Raw genomic sequence first — 17,698 nt, 5'->3', positions numbered from 1 at the left:
AGTATGGAGTCTAACGATCCACTTTTCACACAGTTTGTTTTATTCACATGCTTGTTTAGATTTGAGAAACTCATCTCTCAATAGGCATCTCTTGGTAATATGTATACGTTACCCATCCATGGAAAACAGAACAAAATTACATTTAAAAGGCTCCTGGACAAATCTATCAGTCACTATGCAAGAAAAATAATCTGTGAGGTACAAAAAACAACAAGTGCTCAACGTGCACGTAACACAAATAAATACAGGCAACATTTCAGCTGAGCTGGAATCCTTTGACTCCGCAGTGATTATTCATGCACCAGTCACTCACCCGTTGTTACCTTGCAGAACGTTTTCTTCAACAATTCAAGGTAACACGTGGTTAGTAATTGATATACAAATGATCATTTTGGGGGTTGAAGTATTTCTTTAAGGATCACTTTTGGGGGATTATTAAAATGAATCCCTGTGCTTTCATATTATTATTACGAGCCCGTATGGAGCTACGGAATCACATTTAATTCAGGTTCTTCGAGACAATCTCGTTGGGAAAATGTCTTGTTCATATGACGCCCCCATGAGGCTCACTCAAGGCCGAGCTATCATCTCAGTTATGCACTACAGTTACGGCCACGTGGGGAACAATTTAAGCTGTAATTGTGTCCCAGTACGGCAGAGCCGAGTGCATTAGTCACTGTTGTAGTCCTCTATGATCAGGTCCTCCTCCTCCAAAAGGACCCGGCTTGTGGTAGGCTGGGGCTGACTGGCTGGCAGACCCTCCTCAAACCCGCCCGGACTCTCCTCTTCCTCCTCGCTGTCTTTGTCCAGCTGGGCCGGCTCCTTGTCCACCAGAGCCTCCAGTTTTAATCTGCCAAAGGCAGAAACAGAGACAGGTCTCGTACTTTTCTTTATTTTTTATTTTATAAAAACACACCAGGACTTGACTCATCTCAGCTACCTAGACGAGCCTGATCGGTTTGACAAACATGAACCTTCACACTGTGACACATTGTAGCGATCAGGCAGCTGTTTGCAGCCCCCTGATCGCATGTAGTATGCATGGATACTGCTGTGCCACAGAGTTTCACCACCAGGTGAAGCCGAGTAGGTAATCCCTCTGTTAAAGATTATTTTGACAAAGAAAAAACAACAACATCCTGTGCCATTTTTGGCCGTTGAAATAAAATCCTTTTCTGGATTGCGGACTCTGTAGTCGCATCGACCCTCAGACACACTGGAAGAGGAGACGCCTGCCGTACCTGCCGGGGAACCTCCTCAGGGACATCTGACCCACGTCCTGGATGAAAGCGATCTGAGCTGGGAGACAGAACACTTCACCGTTAATGAGTTCATAAAGGTCACCACAGAGCAAAATGACCAATATGATGGAAATGTCACCTCAAAAATAAAAGTACAACAATAGTAGCCTGCCTGCATGTGTGCGTGCCTGTGTGTGTGTGAATGCCTGCGTGTGTGCCTGCCTGCGTGTGTGTGTGTGTGTGTGTGTGTGTGTGCCTGCGTGCATGCGTGAGTGCCTGCCTGCCTGCGTGCCTGCATGTGTGTGTGCCTGCCTGTATGTGTGTGTGCCTGCCTGCCTGCCTGCCTGTGTGCCTGCCTGCCTGCCTGCCTGCCTGCCTGCCTGCCTGTGTGTGTGCCTGCCTGCGTGTGTGTCTGCCTGCCTGCGTGCCTGCCTGCCTGCGTGCCTGCCTGCCTGCGTGTGTGTGCCTGCCTGCGTGTGTGCCTGCCTGCGTGTGTGTCTGCCTGCCTGCGTGCGTGCCTGCCTGCCTGCGTGTGTGTGCCTGCCTGCGTGTGTGTCTGCCTGCCTGCGTGCCTGCCTGCCTGCCTGTGTGCCTGCCTGCCTGCCTGTGTGTGTGCCTGCCTGCGTGTGTGTGCCTGCCTGTGTGTGTGCCTGCCTACGTGCCTGCCTGCCTGCGTGTGTGTGCCTGCCTGTGTGTGTGCCTGCCTGTGTGTGTGCCTGCCTGCGTGTGTGCCTGCCTGAGTGTGTGTGTGTGCCTGCCTGCGTGTGTGTGTGTGTGCCTGCCTGCGTGTGTGCCTGCCTGCCTGCGTGTGTGTGTGTGTGTGTGCCTGTCTGCGTGTGTGCCTGCCTGCGTGTGTGTGTGTGTGCCAGCCTGCGTGTGTGCCTGCCTGCCTGCCTGTGTGTGTGTGTGTGTGCCTGTCTGCGTGTGTGCCTGCCTGCGTGTGTGCCTGCCTGCCTGTGTGTGTGTGTGTGCCTGCCTGCGTGTGTGTGTGCCTGCCTGCGTGTGTGCCTGCCTGCGTGTGTGTGTGTGTGCCTGCCTGTGTGTGTGTGTGCCTGCCTGCGTGTGTGTGTGTGTGCCTGCCTGTGTGTGTGTGTGTGTGCCTGCCTGCCTGCCTGCGTGTGTGCCTGCCTGCCTGTGTGTGTGCCTGCCTGTGTGTGTGTGTGTGCCTGCCTGCGTGTGTGTGTGTGTGCCTGCCTGCGTGTGTGCCTGCCTGCATGTGTGTGTGTGTGCCTGCCTGTGTGTGTGTGTGCCTGCCTGCGTGTGTGTGTGTGCCTGCCTGTGTGTGTGTGCCTGCCTGTGTGTGTGCCTGCCTGTGTGTGTGTGTGCCTGCCTGCCTGCCTGCCTGCGTGTGTGTGCCTGCCTGTGTGTGTGTGTGTGTGCCTGCCTGTGTGTGTGTGTGAGCCTGCCTGCGTGTGTGTGCCTGCCTGTGTGTGTGTGTGTGTGCCTGCCTGTGTGTGTGTGTGTGTGCCTGCCTGCGTGTGTGCCTGCCTGCCTGTGTGTGTGTGTGCCTGCCTGTGTGTGTGTGTGTGCCTGCCTGCCTGCCTGCGTGTGTGTGCCTGCCTGTGTGTGTGTGTGTGTGCCTGCCTGCCTGTGTGTGTATGCCTGCCTGCCTGCCTGTGTGTGTGCCTGCCTGCCTGCCTGCCTGTGTGTGTGCCTGCCTGTGTGTGTGTGTGTGCCTGCCTGCGTGTGTGCCTGCCTGCCTGCGTGTGTGTGTGCCTGCCTGCGTGTGTGTGTGTGTGCCTGCCTGCCTGCCTGTGTGTGTGCCTGCATGTGCTTCCTACCTGGGTTCCTCATAGGGTTGCTGAGTTTGGCCAGGTAGGGCAGCAGCTCCGTCTGCAGGCTGACTGGTGTCAGACAGAAGCCCCTGAACAGGGACTGGGCCGCCAGGCAGTTCTCTCTGTGCTGAGGGGAACAACATTGGTCTCATTACGGTCGTACACGTCACAGGTCAGTGGGCCTGCTCACAGAACAGCTGACACTTCCTCCTCCACTCAACTGTTGAACACCAGAGCCCCACAGGGCTGTGTGCTGAGCCCCCCCAAACTCCTCAATTCCACTTTCTCCATTAAAACACTGATGCAACATATAATTGTATAACTGTATATATTACTCTTAAATATTATTCAGTTTTCCCTTTAATGTCTTCTTCGAGTGCAACTTTTATAGAGCTTGTTTTATTTTATTGTTTATATTCTATTCTTATTTCAATATCTAAGATATTTTCTTTGAGCGTAGCGTGGAGGGGGCTTCGACTGCATTGTTAATGTTGAAATCCTGTATTGTATAACAATAAACAATACTTGAAATGTCAAAAATGTGTTTGAATTGACGTTGTGTAGTTCTTTAGTTACAGAGTTTGTCCACCAGAAAGCACCGACTAACTGTGTGAGTCCAATGCGTCTCACCTTCTTGTTGACCAGCAGCCAGTTGGGTTTGTGAAGCGGTCGGAAGCCAACCGACACTTGTTGGGAGTTGGAGTGAAGGAGCCCCCTGGTGGCCACTGAAGACCCGTACTGCCCCATGGTGCTGCGACTCTGAAAACAGCAAAGAACGGGTGGTATTCTGAATATTAACTCTTGCAGACCTCTGGAAGAGAAAAAAAGCCTTTTGTGTTCCAGTTTTGATGCCGATGGAGAGACTGACCGTCCAATCAGAGGCGAGGAGGTCGGCGTCGGACAGATACTCGCTAGCGCGCTCCACGTCTTCCACCTCGGAGAAGAAGTCCAGGTAGTTCTGGTGCAGGTACAGGTTGAAGAAGTCTCCCGACATGTGCGAGCGCTCAACGGCCAGCTGAACAAAGAGGCATGGAGAGCAGAGTTCGCCGTGTTCTCAAAGACTAAACTGACATATAAGGTTTGTTACCTGTTAATAATACTAGAAAGAAAGACACCTCAGGTTCTACAAGCAATGGTTCTCTGTGATGATGAGACAGGTGAGATGGTAGACTAAGTCCAGGGGCACATTCAGCTGCTTCGGCATCTTCATGCTTCCCTCCTGTTGGTGACAAAAAGACCAAAGATCCAAATGATTTGCCTCGGTGTCCCTTTCCATTGCTGAAGTCGTCAAACTTTCATTCTCTCTACTGACCACCAGGGGGCGACTCCTCTGGCTGTATAGAAGTCTATGCTTCATGTGTTAAAGCTGCATTCTCTCTACTGACCACCAGGGGGCGACTCCTCTGGCTGTATAGAAGTCTATGCTTCATGTGTTAAAGCTGCATTCTCTCTACTGACCACCAGGGGGCGACTCCTCTGGCTGTATAGAAGTCTATGCTTCATGTGTTAAAGCTGCATTCTCTCTACTGACCACCAGGGGGCGACTCCTCTGGCTGTATAGAAGTCTATGCTTCATGTGTTAAAGCTGCATTCTCTCTCCTGACCACCAGGGGGTGACTCCTCTGGTTGTATAGAAGTCTATGCTTCATGTGTTAAAAAAAAGCATTCTCTCTCCTGACCACCAGGGGGCGACTCCTCTGGTTGTATAGAAGTCTATGCTTCATGTGTTAAAGCTGCATGATCTCTATTGACCACCAGGGGGTGACTCCTCTGGTTGTATAGAAGTCTATGCTTCATGTGTTAAAGCTGCATTCTCTCTCCTGACCACCAGGGGGTGACTCCTCTGGTTGTATAGAAGTCTATGCTTGATGTGTTAAAGCTGCATTCTCTCTCCTGACCACCAGGGGGCGATTCCTCTAGTTGTATAGAAGTCTATGCTTCATGTGTTAAAGCTGCATTCTCTCTCCTGACCACCAGGGGGCGACTCCTCTGGTTGTATAGAAGTCTATGCTTCATGTGTTAAAGCTGCATTCTCTCTCCTGACCACCAGGGGGCGACTCCTCTGGTTGTATAGAAGTCTATGCTTCATGTGTTAAAGCTGCATTCTCTCTCCTGACAACCAGGGGGCGACTCCTCTGGTTGTATAGAAGTCTATGCTTCATGTGTTAAAGCTGCATTCTCTCTCCTGACCACCAGGGGGCGACTCCTCTGGTTGTATAGAAGTCTATGCTTCATGTGTTAAAGCTGCATTCTCTCTCCTGACCACCAGGGGGCGACTCCTCTGGTTGTATAGAAGTCTATGCTTCATGTGTTAAAGCTGCATTCTCTCTCCTGACCACCAGGGGGGACTCCTCTGGTTGTATAGAAGTCTATGCTTCATGTGTTAAAGCTGCATTCTCTCACCTGACCACCAGGGGGCGACTCCTCTGGTTGTATAGAAGTCTATGCTTCATGTGTTAAAGCTGCATTCTCTCTCCTGACCACCAGGGGGCGACTCCTCTGGTTGTATAGAAGTCTATGCTTCATGTGTTAAAGCTGCATTCTCTCTCCTGACCACCAGGGGGCGACTCCTCTGGTTGTATAGAAGTCTATGCTTCATGTGTTAAAGCTGCATTCTCTCTCCTGACCACCAGGGGGCGACTCCTCTGGTTGTATAGAAGTCTATATAAATGACTCTACTTCTCTTGATTTATTCCCTCAGTAAACATTGTAAACATTAGTTTTTGGTCTCAATCTCTAGTTTCAAGTCTTCTTCAATACAGCGTGATGTTCATTTAGTAAATTATGGTCATTTAGAGTCAAACAGACCATAAAGCAGGGGATGCTTTAGGGCGGGGCTACAAGGTGATTGACATGTTGTTACCACAGCGTTGTTTAGCATTCAGTTGTACTAAAAGACACTGGGACACATGTTATATTAAGCCTGTTTTTCACAAGCCAAAATTAGCATTCCAATTAGGTTATAGTGCTAGATTTACTTGGAACCTGACGGGCCTCAGTCCACCCCGTAGTCCTAATAGGGTCACTTCTGGTTCCAAAAACATGATGACGATGAACAAAATGCCAAACTCAAGGCTCACAAACGGTAGTCCAGTAACCAACGGGTGACGTCACGACGACCACGTCCACATCTTATTCAGTCAATTTTTTCCAAATCCCTTATTAGAAGATAGGGGGAAATGGTGCATTTATTGGGGACTATTTTCAGTAGCGGATTAACACAAATGTGGTGCTCCGTTGAGTATTTGTGGCAGCCGGGAGGTCTATGTGAAAAACAAACTACAGTGTGTTGTCCCGGTGACGAAGAAACATGTCGCCCCGTTCAAAAGGAGTGGCTCACTGATGTGTTTTTAATAGTTTTTGGACAACAATGGAACTCTATGACAAACAGGAAGTAGATCCATCAGGCATTGATTCACACACAACACTTGTAGGTAGGTCCTTGTATGGAAACCGAAGACGTAGGACTCACGTTTGCAGTGCAGGATCTTCCCCAGAGCTCTGAACAGGAACAGGGACGCATCTTTCCCTCCAATGGCCTGCTCCCCCTCAAGCTCCTTTGTCAGTTTGGACTTCTTCCCCCTCGGGTTCCTTCTGGAACCGGCTTTGCCCAGCGACGTCGCACGTCCGTCCTTCTTCATCCCCCACAGACCCTTCTCCAGCGACGTGTCTGGAAAGTTACAGTGATGATAGACGGTTAATTTTCTTAGACGTCAGTCGATGAGACCATTCATGGTCACTCAAATCAAAAGGCTATTAATGCGTTTGACTTCCCCTCTGTGGCCTAACCTGGGAGGGAGGAGAACTGGAGGCTGTTGATGGCGCTGCGAACGTCTCCCGAGCTCCCTGAACACAGCGTCTCCAACACCGCCTGGTCTGTGACGCACATCCTCCCACAGCTCTGCTCAGAATGACGGGGAAAAGTAATACGCTGCAGAAATCACGTCAAAACAAACCGCACCGACATGTGTGACGAACTGCACGGGTTCCTTTCACCTTTCCGGCCTGCGCCGCTGAAATTCGAGTCAGGACCTTCATCATTGTGGTCGGAGCCACCGGGTTAAAGCTGAAAGCACACAAGACCATGTTCAGTGGACAGATGTTTTGCATCAAAAGTCCCTTTTAGACATGTGAGAGCTTAGACCCCTTTGAGCCACTGAACGGCTTTTAATGTGAAAAGTCTGTGCAGGAAGTGCAAAGTGTCACATATTATGGCTTATCTCCACCTGTCTTTGGACTATGGGAGGACACCAATGAAATTAGTGCTGCGAAAACATTATTCAGAATTCATGCTGGACGTGTTTATTTTGCGGTCCACGTCTGTCCAAAATATTATGGCTTCTTGAGGAATGACCAAACACGGGTTTTGTGAGGTCTCCGGTAGTTATTTTGCGTAAAAAGGCCAAACCCCGCCCCCGTCAAACCTACCTGATGCCGCTGATGTCCAGCTCCTCCTGGACCTCTCTGGGAAACAGGAAGCGCGAGCTGCTGTCTCCACTCAGACTGTCCGACACGATGAACACCAGGGGACATCGGCTGGTCTTCACAAAGCGCCTGAGAGACACGCGGCGGGGCACGATGTCACACGGAGCAGGGGAATAACACAGGGTGGCACCAGATTCATGTTCTCAGTACTTTATGCTACGTCCTGTAGGACGGCCTTAGATTAAAAGGCCTTTTGGGGCGGGGGGCTGGTCTCACTGCACAGCATCAAGAGCCATTTGCACCGGAGCCAGAGGTCCTTGTGGGTATTATAGATATTATAATAATATTGATGACATTAAATATATATATATATATATATATATATATATATATATATTACAGCCCCTTGGTAATACTCGTCCCAGGTGATTGGGGTTATTCTCACTATTTTTACTTGAATGTTGCAGTACATGTACATGGATCTGCACACGTGTATTGTTCTTTTTTCCTTTTCCTTTGAGCTAAATTATTTTTTTAATGCACAAATGCAACTCTGTATACATCTATTGCATCAGCATCATCTGGGTTTTTTTCTGTGTAAAGTGTGAATAAAATGAAAAAGGCTCTGATCTCACCTCAGGATGTCGTGCAGGCTGCTGGGCTGCCTGTAGAACTGGTTCGGGAAATCCTGAGGAGGGACAAGTGGTGAGCGAGTGTTGACTACGAAGCTAAACATGGCGGCTTCAGACCGATGTGATCGGGACCAGACGGTCAGACAATCTGCTCTCAGCAGAGGGTGGGAGCTCAACTGTTCCCATCGTCTCAGTTTGAAGCAGAGCAAGATTATACTTTGAAGAACAAAAGACCACATCATGTCCAACGTCCTGGCCCATCGGCAGTTTAAAAAGGGACTGTTATTTCATGAATTAACCAACCATTCTTTACATCGTTTTAACATATATTACAAGTGCAAATTTACTGTTCATCAACCTGTTTTATCTAATAAGAGAACATTTTCATCAGTTTATCCCAGTGGGTTCATGACCGCACCAGAAAACATTCAGTACCATGTAGTGGACTGGAAAAGCACATGTGTGTTTGCAACGTTAATGGTTTACAAAATTAAAAGGCAGATGCCTCCGTCCATGCATGGATACAATACCACCCCTTTCGCGAAGGCGCGCCGCGTACCTCCACCAGTATGAGCTTCCCGTCCGTGGCCGCTCCGTCACCCACCATCTTCAGGCAGTTGTACTTGTTTGCTCGAAGGAGGAAGTCCTGGAACTGGGCTAACTGGGAGGTGCAGGGGAAGCCGTTCGTCCTCCAGTCTGGCAAAAGACGGAGCGTCAGAGACGACATGCGGACACGGGGCTGATCGATTTAATGCACTCTGCTGATGTATATGAGCATGCTGCAAATATGGAGTCCTATTTTAACATTGTACACTTTATTATTGTTGTCACTGGTTGGTAGATTTTGAGAGTATATATATATATATATATATATATAGTAGGGCGGAGAGGGCGCCTCCTCACCTTGCTGACCGCTGCTGTACGGCTCCAGGTTGGAGGGGTTGGTCCACTCCTGAACCCTGAGGCCCAGCTCCAGAGACAAAACCTGCACCGTGGCGGTCTTCCCGCAGCCCGACGGTCCCGTCAGCAGCAGGACGCCACCCTGTGGACGACAACGGCCGACAACCTAAACCTTTTATCCTCACTGGAATTCATTTTTTGTGTGTTTAGAACTGGCCTCACAAACATCAGTCACTGAAATGGTGAAACTTCTTTTACCTTCGATGCGCTCGAGTGCACTCTCAACCAGTTCTCCACTTCCTCGATCTTCTTCTTGTGGACAGCAAGCTCGGCCTGCACAAAACACACAAAGTAACCATTACAAGCTCCAGGTCTAAACAAACACCTTGAGCTGGCTACAGGAAAAAACAATTGTACTTTGAAAGAGTAAGTAATCCAAATTAAATCAAAAGCCATTGCATGCAATGGTGCAAATGATAAAAGTGATGCGGTCCTAAAACACAGAAATGAGTCAGCAATTTCGTCAATGGGTTTTGTATTTAACGGGTGTTTGATTAGATGCCTGAAAGAGCTTTTAAAGTGTTGCTCTACGACATAAAACACATCAGTAAAAACCCTTTACTTTAAATGAGACGACTAAACGTCGTTCCAGTGACGACGTTTAGTCGTCCTCCTTTAGCTCTGTGGCGGTGACGTGAAGTCACGTGACCGCGGTTTGTGAAGATCATCTTGCTGAATAAAAACGTGTAAGTATCATCAGCGTTTGTTTGCTAGAGCTCATTTTCTGCGATAATCCAAAATCCAACAGAAACATGTCGCTGTCTATTGTATCCATGAATTGGTTTTCAAGACATTTATTAATATAATAGTTTAAAATCACATCTAATGAGAAGTCGTAATTGATTTCTCCCCCCCCCCTCCCTCCCGCTGCTTTGAATGTGATAACAAGCACTGCAGACACATCGGCCGTTGCATCCAGATGTCTCCATGGGTACCAGAGCAAGGAAACGTCCGAAAGTGAAGGCGCTGACCTGCGAACGCGGCGAGTATCTGTCCACCCACGGCTCATCCTGGTCCCCTGGGGCTGAGTCTTTCGGCAGGTAGGACGTGCGAGGGTCTGAGCTGCCGGACTCCCCCGCACTCCTCCTGGGCCTCTTGGGCTCCGCCTTGGAGCACGAAGCCTGGCTGCCTTTTCTCCGTCTGGACAGAGCGAAGCTTTCCCCCGGCAAGTCGGCGAAGGACGGATCCACCCAGCGGTTCGGCTATCGTGAAACAGAATTCATTGGAGATGTATGAGGAAGGAGGGTCTCTACAATAGGTCAAAGTTTACAAATAGAGACGATTATTAGTCAGAACCTGATGTCAAATATAATTTACAGGAAGAGGGGGGGTCCTTGTTTTCAATGGGGAAGATGATGGACAAATGATACTGCAAATGGCATGTATGCATTTGAATTATTAAGCTGACATATTTTATATATAAATAAATGTATGAAGATTAGACTATAAAATTATATATATATATATATATATATATGGTAAGGTGTTAAACCATATACTACTATAAAAAAATCTTTTAAAAAACTACACATAACTATATATAAAAAAGCTATATACATATAACTATACATAAAAAAAGCTATATACATATATATACACACACACACACACACACATACATATATATATATATATATATATATATATATATATATAAAAACTACATACCTATGTATAAAACTATACATATAAAACGTAACCAAACGTAACATGACATATATATATATATATATATATATATATATATATAATGATGTACACAAATACTTCATGTAAACGTCATGGAGCGTTTAAAGAACTTACTCTGCTTAAAGCAGCTTTCTCTCCCACAGAAGGCTTGTCCATCCTTCAGTGGTGCCTCACATTGACGGGAGCAGTTCGGCTGTTGTTGTTGTTGTTGTTGATGCTGCTGCTTTGAGATCGAGCTAACACAGGGCAGCACAGACAGGGCATGGCACAAGGCATTAAGAACGGGGCTTCCTCTCGCTTTACATTTAGCTTAGCTGTGTCCCTTGTTATTGTGCTGCAACATGCATGGGAACACACTACGGTAGCCGTTAAGGGGCAAACACCTATTAAACCTGCTTTTTAGTTAATATGCGGATACATTGACATGTCGACTGCAGAATGAGGGGAGGGGTTAGCTAACATTTACTAACTTGTGAGTCAATATTAAGCTAATACGCCATATATTTCTTAACTTACCTCAGCACACCCGGTGTTTCCGTCACTTCTAACTACTTCTCGGCTGTAGCTACTAGTTAATTAGGAAGTTCCGTTAATGGCCATGCGACCTTCCAGGAGCTGTGAGGCAAAAGTGAAGCTTACCATATTTAAACTCCGTGGAGTCGGTGTGCCGTAAACCGGCCGCTCGTTGACGTAAAGCCGACGTGAAAGCAGTTCACTCGCGGCAGTTGTTTTGTGAAAAGTCTGCCTCCTCGGCTGGCGTGAGAGCTAATAGCATACCGTTCAGCGCGAGCTAGCTGCACGAGCCCTCCGTTTTGTCACAGCACCCTCGTTCAGGTTTGTTCTTTGACATTTAGCGGAGAGACTCGAGGTTATCACACCACGAAGAGATAATATGGGACTGTTCTGTCTTTCAGGCGGACGTCGTCGAGACACGTGTCGGCTGCTCAGCGATGAAGATGAGGAAGCGACCAAACATCCTGCTAACAGGTGAAGACTCATGCTGCACGTCTCCCAGCTAACGTGAGACACCCGCGGTGTGTTCACTCACCCAGGTGTCTAACATGGAGGAGTTACCACGGTTACATATGCCAGGTGTCTAACATGGAGGAGTTACCACGGTTACATATGCCAGGTGTCTAACATGGAGGAGTTACCACGGTTACATATGCCAGGTGTCTAACATGGAGGAGTTACCACGGTTACATATGCCAGGTGTCTAACATGGAGGAGTTACCACGGTTACATATGCCAGGTGTCTAACATGGAGGAGTTACCACGGTTACATATGCCAGGTGTCTAACATGGAGGAGTTACCACGGTTACATATGCCAGGTGTCTAACATGGAGGAGTTACCACGGTTACATATGCCAGGTGTCTAACATGGAGGAGTTACCACGGTTACATATGCCAGGTGTCTAACATGGAGGAGTTACCACGGTTACATATGCCAGGTGTCTAACATGGAGGAGTTACCACGGTTACATATGCCAGGTGTTTAACATGGAGGAGTTACCACGGTTACATATGCCAGGTGTTTAACATGGAGGAGTTACCACGGTTACATATGCCAGGTGTCTAACATGGAGGAGTTACCACGGTTACATATGCCAGGTGTTTAACATGGAGGAGTTACCACGGTTACATATGCCAGGTGTCTAACATGGAGGAGTTACCACGGTTACATATGCCAGGTGTCTAACATGGAGGAGTTACCACGGTTACATATGCCAGGTGTCTAACATGGAGGAGTTACCACGGTTACATATGCCAGGTGTCTAACATGGAGGAGTTACCACGGTTACATATGCCAGGTGTCTAACATGGAGGAGTTACCACGGTTACATATGCCAGGTGTTTAACATGGAGGAGTTACCACGGTTACATATGCCAGGTGTTTAACATGGAGGAGTTACCACGGTTACATATGACAGGTGTTTTTCATCTATAATTATTCATATTTTCTGTTTTTGTCTTCTTTATTAGTGATGTATTTGCTTTCCTTTTAACAATAGCTGCCTTTTCATATTTTAAAAACGTCCTTTTATTTACACAATCAGAATGGCTCTTACTATGTTTATGCCAGAGCAAATTCATGTTTTGATTGTGAAAATCTAGTTGGTAATGAATCTGCTTCTGATCCAGGAACGCCTGGTGTTGGAAAGACCACTTTAGGGAAGGAGCTGGCCCAGCGGACGGGGCTGACCTATGTCAACATAGGAGACCTGGCCAAGGAAGGTAAACACCTGACCTCACTTTCAGAAATGGACTGCATGGAGCCTCCTTCATTCCTCCTTGCTTTGAGACTATAAATCAGATGCATGGCAGACGTCCTGAGGCCGTGCTAATGAATGCTCCCGATTTCTCCCCCCAGGTCAACTTTATGATGGCTATGACGAAGAGTACCAGTGCCCGATTCTGGATGAGGACGGGGTGAGTTAAATTCCACATGCAAGCTTTCAACCTTGATGATGCGCTATGCACTGCACAGAACAACTAATCGTTCCCTTGGATGGGATTTGGTAACCACTGCACCGCCCTACGTCTTGGTTAAAATCCCACAAACTGGTCGGGTCCACCAGCAACCTTCATGGCCCATGATGACATCATGTAGCTAACAGGGCTTAGCTTTTTAAGCCACTATCCTTTCAGATGTATTAGTTTCAACATTTACATTAAGTTAGTTGCGCTGTTGGCTCCGTTATATTTGCCAGACAGGACTGCACCGCCAACTGGCTGCTAACGTTAACTAGCTCTCTCTGGTGCTGGGTGGATGTGACACGTGAATACATTGTGACCCACTGTGGTCCTGCAGGTGGTGGACGAGCTGGATGAAAAGATGATAGAAGGCGGGGTGATCGTGGACTATCACGGCTGCGACCTGTTCCCTGAACGCTGGTTCCACATCGTCTTCGTGCTCCGCACAGACAACACCCAGCTCTACACGCGGCTGGAGAGCAGGTACCTCCCGCTTCACGCAGCCACCGCAATGAACGCATGACTGGACCACCGGAGGGTAGCAGCTTCATAGTCGGGGGGTGGGCGCGCATGTGACGCATGTTGATGTGGTTATACGATGGCTAAAAAGAGAGAATTTTGACACTTATTTGAATTTTGTAGTGTAAAAAAAATGCTCTCCCCAAATCCACCTATTGACAAACAGGAATTTGACCTCGCTGTAAAACACGTGTCATTCAAACTCGTTTTGTCTTTCCATTGTTCCAACAATTGCCAACGGTGGTTTGAGAATTTGAATAAGTTACAGATGCACAAAACAAGTACCCACGGTTTCATTGTTTACTACAACTACTGCTGTTCAATTCAGTTTATTTTGTATAGCCCAATATCACAAATTACAAATTATCCTCAGAGGGCTTTACAATCTGTACACATACGACATCCCTGACCTTTGACCTCACATCGGATCAGGAAAAACTCCCCAAAAATAACCTTTGACAGGGAAAAAAGGGAAGAACCCTTCAGGAGAGCAACAGAGGAGGATCCCTCTCCCCGGATGGACAGATGAATAGATGTCATGTGACCAGATGAACAGAGTTACAGAGTTACATAAACACATTACATGAATATGACAATGTATGAATGGAACTCCAATCCATGAAACAGAAGGAGGTAGAGAGGAGGGGGGGCGGGGCATCAGCAGGGCCAATGGGAGGCCAGCTCACCAGGCATCAGACACCTCCAGGTCCAATGGACCCTATGAGACGTGAAGTCACAACGACTCCGGGGAGGAAGCAGAGTTAATAAGGTGCAATGGAGAGATGTAAATTCATCCATAAGGAGAGAGAGAAGAGGAGATAGGTGCTCAGTGTATCCTAAAACATCCCCCAGCAGCCTATAAGCCTATAGCAGCATATCAAGGGGCTGGACCAGGGCAAACCTGATTCAGCCCTAACTATAAGCACTATTAAAGAGGAAAGTCTTAAGTCTATTCTTGAATGAGGTGACTGTGTCTGCCTCCAGGACTGAAAGTGGAAGCTGGTTCCATAAAAGAGGAGCTTGATAACTGAAGGCTCTTGCTCCCATCCTACTTTTTAGGACTCTAGGAACCACGAGTAGCCCTGCATTTATGGGGCAATATGGTACTACAAGCTCCTTAAGATATGATGGTGCATCACCAATTAAGGCTTTGTAGGTGAGGAGAAGAATTCTAAATGTGATTCTTGATTTTACAGGGAGCCAGTGCAGAGCAGCTAATACAGGAGTCATGTGATCTCTTTTCTTAGTTTTTGTGAGTACACAAGCTGCAGCATTCTGGATCAACTGGAGGGATTTAAGAGACTTTTGTCCGACTGTACTGTCTTTCTGACTCGTGCCATTGCTGTGTGACACTTTTAAACCTTTTTCTCCACCTAAAATGACCACTGCCATGCGTTGATGATATGCTATATGCTGGTATGTAATATCTTAGAGTTATTATTCTCAGTGGTCACGTCCATCGTTCTGCTGGATGTGCCACAAGGTTTCCATCGATTGGTTTGGAGCACATGAACTTGGCTCCAGCTTAGTGTGTTCAGAAGTTGGCTACAGGCTGCCAGTGAACAGAAGTAGAGGTTGGAGACCCGTCAAGGAGAACAACTGGAGAGGTCCTCAGGAATCCGTTTTCTTAGTGCTGTCATGTCAGCTGGTGCTGCACGGCGACAGATAGATGCCGACAGCAGCTGATCAGTCACGTGATTACAAGTTTAAAGTCAGAATTGAAAAGAAACTGAAACAAGTGTAAACCTTTTCTGCAATCGAGTCTTATCAAATTTAGCTGTGTTCAGGTTTTCTAAAGCAATAATTCAAATTGATTGTAAATATCCTACTGAAGGAACCCTGCTTGCTACATCCTGCCTAAGCACCACTCGTCTAACCCACCGACTAGCTTTGGTTTGTGATTGATTCTCTTTACCATGTCTCCCCCCACCCCCCTCCCTGTCTGATGTGGACTCTGTCCCCTCTTGTGTGATCCGGCAGGGGCTACATGGGGAAGAAGCTGCAGGACAACGTGCAGTGTGAGATCTTCCAGACTATTTACGAGGAGGCCATGGAGGCCTACAGCGAGGAGATTGTCCACCAGCTGCCCAGCGACACCCCCGAGGACCTGGAGCGCAACCTGGAGCAGCTGGTTCAGTGGACCGAGCAGTGGATGAAGGACAACAACTAGAATGAAACCCTCGCCAGGCTCGGCCCCGCTTGCAGGACTGTCCACTAAAAATATTTGGATGAGAAAAGAACATTTAATTGAAGTTATTTTCCAATCTGCATTTATTTTCATATATTGTTGCCGTCGTGGTGACGTTATCTCTCTTTTCAGTGGCCCCTCCCGCCGGTCTCTAGTTCAGCAGGGAGTCCACCAGCAACGCTTTCTGACAGCCAGTTGTCTGCTCACCCCCACATGATCATGAACCATTGCAAACTAGTGTCATTCATCACTTTTTTAAATAAATAACCACTTGGAAACAGCATTGTCGTGTTCTTGTGATAACTCCAGCCGTTGGGGTTTAAAGCACACACTGTATATAAGGAGGCGACGTAGTCCTCGATGGTCTCCGTTGGTTTGTGGATTGACGGTTTGAGGCGCAAATGGAGCGGCATGAATGAAGCACAAATAGACGGGCGAGTAAACTCACCCGGTCGTGTGAACGTGGCATTATACTGTGATTCATAGCAGTAAAGTCTAAACGAGCTCACTAAACATAACTTTGTCACTAGCGTCAAGTTTGTTTAGTGCCAATCCCGTGAATCTGGCGTATACAAAGTATTGAGTCATAATTCTCATGGTTCCTGAAGGCAACGTAGTTGAGGCAGGTCATCAGCCTTCTCTGTTACGCTGTCGCTCATGACACCACGTCCCTGTAGTTGATACCACGCCAGACGTCCCGGCCAAAAGTCTGAACCTGAAAAAAATGATCTGGAAGTGTAAAAAATAAGATTCAAAACTGTAAAAAATAAAGATTAAAAGATCTGCTACTGAAAAATGAAAAAATATATTTTATAAAAATGTAAAAAAAAGAACTGAATCAAGATTATATTTAACCCAACAAAACCTTTCATACACTTATTTTTCTTTTGAATACATTGTTGACTTTTTTCAAAAGAACAAAACGACTGGCCTGGATTAGACTCCATGCTTCTTCCCCTCCTATCCTCCTCTATCACAGACCTGAGTCCTGCATGTGACCGGCTCTCAGTCTTAGTGCTGTTTGAAGTGTGCACGGTGGAGGTGATGCTCAGAGGGGACGCTGCTCCGATACGGTGGGTGGAGCTGCAGATCTTTTTCTAACCCTCTTTCTCTTATGATCACCTGTATTATTTACACCTTGAAGCATGGGACCTCTCATACGACTGATCCAACATGGTGTCAGTCACTCACCTGTACGGACGGGTCTGACTGTAGGCGCCCGGGATGCAGCGGACACCTCACGGGCCAGGCCGAAGTCGATGACTTTAACTCTGTAAGGCTCCCGTGCATGGCTCGCCAACATAATGTTTTCTAACTTGATGTCTGCATGTATTATTCCAGCAGTCGATCAATATGCTTATTAATTAAGAACTGCAGTAGAACGTACCTGCTTGACAATGGAGGCCGATGTCGTCACTGGGATGTTTTGGGTTCTGTTGGGTTTTCTCTGCCGAATGTTGGACATCAATGTGTGTATATCACAAGTTCAGACGGGTACGAGTTGGTTGAAGATTCAACAGGTTTCGAGGTAGAGGTATCTCTTGTTGTTCTCTGTGGGTTTCTGAAGGCACTGATAACAACATTGGGTCACTCCAGCCTGAGTGTTTAGGAGACATTTTCATTCATTTGTCCGATATTCACTCTTTTAGTATGGAGTCAGATCAGTCTCAATAATTGCAAATGCACACAGAACAATTTACAAATATGTTTAATTTACAAATGCACACAGAAGGATTTACAAATAAATTAGACTCTCAAATGCACCCAGAACGACGTGTCTGTGTTTATTTATT

The 17,698-nt window shown here is 47.3% G+C and overlaps 2 protein-coding genes across 3 annotated transcripts; one reads left to right on the top strand and one right to left on the bottom strand.

Annotated features, from left to right (window-relative positions):
• Positions 1-17: 17 nt before the first annotated feature.
• rad17 (RAD17 checkpoint clamp loader component) lies at positions 18-11,471 on the bottom strand. Of its 2 annotated transcripts, none has more exons than XM_034541737.1 (17): positions 11,362-11,471; positions 10,837-10,958; positions 10,005-10,235; positions 9,232-9,306; positions 8,977-9,115; positions 8,633-8,769; positions 8,077-8,129; positions 7,445-7,570; positions 7,013-7,082; positions 6,806-6,917; positions 6,489-6,686; positions 4,132-4,235; positions 3,885-4,031; positions 3,647-3,775; positions 3,023-3,143; positions 1,242-1,299; positions 18-850 (listed from the first exon to the last, which is right to left on the bottom strand). In XM_034541737.1, the coding sequence occupies exons 2-17, from the start codon at positions 10,876-10,878 to the stop codon at positions 670-672; spliced, it is 1,923 nt and encodes a 640-aa protein (XP_034397628.1). In that variant the 5' UTR covers positions 10,879-10,958; positions 11,362-11,471; the 3' UTR covers positions 18-669. The 2 variants fall into 2 exon arrangements, with proteins under 2 accessions (XP_034397628.1, XP_034397627.1); XM_034541736.1 differs by having other exon boundaries at positions 11,239-11,402.
• ak6 (adenylate kinase 6) lies at positions 11,423-16,188 on the top strand. Its single transcript, XM_034541738.1, has 6 exons — positions 11,423-11,556; positions 11,637-11,709; positions 12,866-12,958; positions 13,095-13,153; positions 13,536-13,681; positions 15,698-16,188. Exons 2-6 carry the CDS (start codon positions 11,673-11,675, stop codon positions 15,885-15,887), a joined length of 525 nt encoding a protein of 174 aa, XP_034397629.1. The 5' UTR covers positions 11,423-11,556; positions 11,637-11,672; the 3' UTR covers positions 15,888-16,188.
• Positions 16,189-17,698: the final 1,510 nt, after the last annotated feature.

Source organism: Cyclopterus lumpus, chromosome 9, assembly GCF_009769545.1.
Source record: "Cyclopterus lumpus isolate fCycLum1 chromosome 9, fCycLum1.pri, whole genome shotgun sequence".
Taxonomy (NCBI): Eukaryota; Metazoa; Chordata; class Actinopteri; order Perciformes; family Cyclopteridae; genus Cyclopterus; species Cyclopterus lumpus.
The sequence above is the reverse complement of the archived record's forward strand: the minus strand, read 5'-3'. Positions and strand labels throughout refer to the sequence as shown.